The sequence below is a fragment of the Watersipora subatra genome, chromosome 6, assembly GCF_963576615.1.
Source record: "Watersipora subatra chromosome 6, tzWatSuba1.1, whole genome shotgun sequence".
NCBI lineage: Eukaryota > Metazoa > Bryozoa > Gymnolaemata > Cheilostomatida > Watersiporidae > Watersipora > Watersipora subatra.
This window is the reverse complement of record NC_088713.1, coordinates 3,944,746-3,950,376: the sequence shown is the minus strand read 5'-3', so window position 1 is coordinate 3,950,376 and position 5,631 is coordinate 3,944,746. Positions and strand designations below refer to the sequence as shown.

At 49.0% G+C, this 5,631-nt stretch overlaps 1 protein-coding gene across 1 annotated transcript; it reads right to left on the bottom strand.

Annotated features, from left to right (window-relative positions):
- Positions 1-2,106: 2,106 nt before the first annotated feature.
- Positions 2,107-5,208, bottom strand: LOC137397966 (uncharacterized). The gene has a single exon (XM_068084063.1). It carries the CDS (start codon positions 5,206-5,208, stop codon positions 2,107-2,109), a length of 3,102 nt encoding a protein of 1,033 aa, XP_067940164.1.
- Positions 5,209-5,631: the final 423 nt, after the last annotated feature.

Genomic DNA, 5,631 nt, shown 5'->3' with positions numbered 1-5,631 from the left:
CTCTAGTAGAACTTTACAATATATAAATAGATGGTATAGACTAAGTGTTTGTTCCTTCAAGTATGAAATAATAAGAAAAGTTTAGTCAGTGAAGATGTTTCAAAAGATGAGATTAAATTTGAATACTGAGTGTTGAGGTGAATGTGATGTTTACAAAGTTGGATGAGTTTCAAAAGAAGTTTTTGAATCGATTGAAAAGGAAAATGAAGCGATCTAAATTCTTTTGTTTGGTGCTTTGTATTTTTAAACTTTTTACATACATCCTGATTTACAACTAATCTTAAGAGCTCAGTCTAAGCAAACAATTGCCTGGATATTATACTAATCACTACGCAATGTGAACATGTGGCTAATAGTCATCATAGTCAGCTGACTGTCAGCTGACTGTCAGCTGACATCTATTACTTCAGACAAACCGGCAGCTCTACAGTATATATACAAGTTCCTTATCAGCTCAGCTTCACTACTCTAACTTGGAGCACAGAAGTCACTTAGCTCACCTGACCTTGTACTAAAATGTTGGCAAAATATCTACTCATATCTGCGGTCGTTCTGTCAGCGGTACACGCTGTACCAACAGCGCCTATGAAGAGATGTGTTTCTGAGAAGTCTGAGTACATAATAGCAGGCAGGGTTGCCCAAGTTGCTATGGGAGTTCCGGGAACATACATCCTTGTCGGGACATACTCAGCCGACTATAAGAATAGAAAGGAAGCTACTGTTGAGACAGTCTTAGAAAGAAGTGGAAAATTCGTCGCCAACTACACGTCAATCAGGGTTAATGTAGGTCAACCATACTAGATCTTTTATAAAATTCAATATTAAAATAAGGTATATGTTGATTATTAGGTATTTTTAGAGCTAAAGTAGTGGCACAAATAAAAAAAAACATTATTAATAATTATAATATTGACATAAGCTTTACATCTCTTCCTCCATCACCTAGGATGGTTAAATCTTTTTGGCATGAACTTACATGTATGTAAAAGCTCAACTCATTGTTAATGAAAATTTGGTTCCACATTGTCAAAAAGAAAAGAAACTACTTCAAACATTTTTAAACATGCCGCTGTCGTTTGTCACTCAGGTTTGATGTGAGTCAACCATATTAAATGTTTTGTATAGCTTAATGGTAAAACAAGGTATATGTTGATAATTTTGCATTTTATAGCTAAAGTGTTAGCAGAAATAAAAGGAAACATCAATAATAATTATAATATTGACATAAGCGATACATCTCTTCCTCCATCACTTAGGATGGTTAAATCTTCTTGGCATGAGTCTATGTAAGAGCTCAATTCATTGCTAATAAAAATTTTGTTCCGCATTGCCAAAAAGAAAACATTATTGCAAACCTTTTTTTAGAAATTATCTTTTTAAATGTCAAATATGCATTTTAGAGTTATACTTTATTTTATGTTGTAGACCAGCAGTTGTTCATTGCTGAGTTTTCCACAAAGTGATTTTTAAAAGGTTTTGTTACGTATCCGCCTAGTGAAAGAATTTTTCATCCTACTGAAAGAGAATTGTTGATTTTGTAGGATATGAGCTATCTGGTAGACACTGTGAACAAGAAGTGTACCCCAGAGAAAGTGCCCCCCATGGAGAAATTCTGCACAGATAGTCGTACGTTACAATAACAATAATAACATTAAATAAGACAAAATAATAATTAATACTTTCTTCTATTAGAAAAATTTCATAAAAATAGCAAAGTTTTTAAAATACTTGTAGGTGTTTTACCTGCTGTAACTGTAAGTTACTGAGTAAAAATAACGCAGTACCAGACTGCCAGTCGTGACACTCCAAAACCTCCCCTTATGTCACCCTTACTCCACCTGCACGTTTTACCAGAAAACACCGTAGTGCCAGACTACACCAGTAGGGTTACTCACGAGTCACCAAGACTCAGAAAGACTCTTAACACTCTTTTCTCAAATACGATAGCACAGAGTCACAAGCTACGCGAACGGAGCTTGGATTCCCAATGACAACATGGCCGTTTTCTCTCGTCCGGTGGCGCATGCCCACGAACCCTTCCGAGCTATCCGCAGGCACCACGTGACTACTAACTCACATTTCCCCCAGCTTTTAAGAAGCTACCAGCTATCCCTCATAGTCATCCAAATACTGGGGACGCCGTCGCTCTCGCTGCGACCGCCTGAGCATTAACGGTTGAAGCTCAGGTTCATCAGGATCTAAATCCCCGGACGGAACCCCAGCAGTCTGAGGCTCACCATCCATGTTTTGAACTTCATCCTCAGCAGTCTGAGGACCGTCCTCCACATCCCCCTCCGAGACCTCAGCCACCTCACAGGGATGCAGCTGAGGCGGTGGGGGAGCAGCAGAACCGTGTAATCTATCTAGATTAGGCCGGCCGTCTTCGGCCAGTTCACGGATGCCGTTTTCCCTACTACGGTCAGTGCCAAACCGCCGTTTGCGGACATCCCTCACATGCCTCGGCATGCCATCCACGCACACGTTGTGCTTTGAAACGACTCCGGTAATCACTCCCGGTGCCCACTGCCTAGTGCACGACGGAGTCGAGAGTTTCACCCACACCTCATCGCCGACAGCAAACTTGCCCTGACTGACCTCATCTAACCCACGTAGATTGACGTCAAAAGGCACTCGCCATGAGTATCGATACAGATTATTCGAGGGTACCGAACCCCCATCTGTACCCTTGCAAGGCGTGACATTATACCAGAACGTCGCCTCCTCGGGGCTAATTCTTCCCCTCTCGGCAATCCTCTTGATTGTCCGGTGATTCCTCTCAACGATTCCGTTGCCACTCGGGGCGTAAGCGGCACGAAATCTCAGAGAAATCCCCCACTCGTCAGCGAACTGTGCAACAGTTGCTGACCTAAACGCCATGGAATTGTCCATTAACAATTCGTCACACGGCCCTCGCTCAATTACGATCGTGCGTAACTGAGCCACGATGTGCGCTGCCGTCTCACTTGGCAAGCGGCGCCAGATAGCGAAACGTGACGGCCCGCAATCAACCATGGACAGGAACACCTGGCTGCCATAGTGAGTCACGTCTATGGCCACCCGGCACCAGTTCCCCTCGACAGCCAAGCTGCCTGTTTCCACAAGGTTCTCACCTCTCGGAGCCGGGTCAACGCGCTGACAGGCCTCACAGCCAGCCAGCTCGCGTTTGACCTGCTCCCGCGTCAAATCACTGCGTACTTGCTGAGCAAGGTACAGTGTTCTCTCGACACCCAGATGGTGAGGCAAATGAGCCGCCCACACAGCATCCCCGAGGGTCTCGCCGGTGAAGATGGCAGCAGCCATGCTCTCGGCCTCGCCTCCACTCATCCCACGATGCCCGAGCCACTTCTTGGGCACCCTCGTCATCCTATCCGCCTTGTTCTCCACAGTAGGTACAAGACGCATAGTGACCGATAAGCCGTACTCGGTGATCGTATCACGGATCACCCCCAGCCGACGCTTCACCAGCATCTCTGCAGCACCTTTCGTGCGAACACGATTGCGCCCGTCAATTGTATTTGACATCCAATTGACAACTGTGAGAGAGTCAACCGCCAAGGTGAAGGTCTTGAACCCCCACGCAATAGCCAGGTTAACACCTCGTCCCACAGCTTCCAATTCGGCAACATTGATGTGTGAATGGTCTGACTCCTTCCTCAGCCACGACGCATCCTCAACAATGCTGCCATCAACCTCGATTGCCACACCGAGGCCCAGAGAGCTAGCATCTGTCCACACAACGACCGAACCGTCCGGTCTTACGTGCCACGGACCCCTAACAGGGTCCTCCTGACATACCCTTGTGTAAAGCTCACTAGCTAGCGAGCGGACCTCCTTTTCAACAGGGGCATCCCAGGCTCCGTTGCATCCCAGCCGCTTCAAGAAGCTGCAATAGGGCCGCAACCACCCAGCCACTGGGTAATGACCGACAAGTCGGCCACAAAACGAGAAAAGCTCTCTCTTAGTTAGCCCAGCTGGCTCAAGATGAATTTCGGAGAGTGCAGTTCCCCTCGACATCTGCAAATGTCCACGAGCATTTCCCTTTAGAGAAATGCCCAACAACCGACCGCCATCAAGGCCCTCCGGCTCTTTCGTCGCCAGTCCATACTTAGCAAGGTGCTTCCTCAGCTCCTCCACGCCAAGCACAGACTCCTGCACCACTATATCGTCGATATAGTGGTCAGTCCCTCGTCGGACCCGCTCGTCGAGCGAAAGAACCTTGCCTAGGATTTTGGTCATGATCCTAGGCGCACACGAAAGCCCGAAGCCTAAACGTGTCAGCGCATAAGGGACCCCCTTATACTTCACGACCTGGTATTTCCACAGGTCCTCCGAAACATGGATTTGTAGGTACGCGGACTTGAGGTCAACTACCCCAAGTCTGCCACGCAACTGTCTCCACTTCCGGATTTTCTCGCCGCACACAGCGACCGCGTCACCTCCCGTGTGACTCTCGACAAACGCGTTCAGCTCACGGTAGTCCATGACCGGTCGCACTTTGTCCTTCGTTGGTTGGAACACAGCCAAAAGGGGGATAATACCCTCAATGGGCCGACTCCACCTTTTCAACCAACCTTTTGAGATCCAGCTCTCAATTTCAGCACAGTACCGCTCATGCAGGTTAGGTGCCCGAGTACACTTGTACTCCGCGACCCGGGTCTGCAATCCTTTCGGAGATTCCCCGGACCACCGCCAGCTAACGGTCCATCGGCCTTGGGCAAAAGTGGCAACAAAATCGGGGTCGTCGACTCGCAGTGACACCAGATCACCACCCAACCCCGACAACGGTGCCACCCTTGCCACCCCGCATGCGCAGCCAGCCCCAGTATCCTGCCCAGCAGGTACTCCACAGCATCCATTCTGATAGGGTTTCCCCCACCTGACCGAATACTTCGCATCACTTCCTCTACGGACAGTGACACCTCCCATGTGGTCAATGATGTCGCCACCCAGCAAGCAGTCAACCCCAAGATTGCACAGCTTGTCCATAACGAGTGTCGTAACGCCGAAACAGTGTCCCTGTACACCGACGACCACCCGACACTGACCCTTCACATGAGACGCCTTACCATCCGCTGTCAACAGCGGGTGGCTTGGCCTAAGTCGGGTTGAGCCTGTCAACACCTGCGGACTTACCAGAGTCCTCTCGCTTCCAGTGTCAACCAGACACTGAAAACCGCAACCATTCAGAATTGCTCGAACGACCGGCATACGACTGCTCGTCGTAGGCTCGCCAGTCGCCCCGGACAGCCAAGGACTGTCCCGCAGTACACTCTTACTGCTTGCATGTGACCTCCAGCCTCCCCCTGTCACGCCAACGCCACCTCGGGTCCCCCTGATGTTATGGGACCCCTCGTAAGCCTGGCTTACACGGTGTCCATATGAGAAGATGCGGCGCCCCGAGTTGCATCCTCCTGATGAAAACCCGGCTCATCCTCCGTGAGCCCTGCCGCCGCCCCAGGCGGTGGCCGTACAGGACAATCCCGTACAAAGTGCTCCGTGCTGCCGCACCGGAAACACCCGACCCTCTTGCCAGAAGAGGTCTTTTTCGCCCCCGTACCAGACGAAGGCCGCTTAATACGTGGGCAGTCCTTCACCCGGTGTGGACCCCCACATCGAAAGCAACTGTCTTTG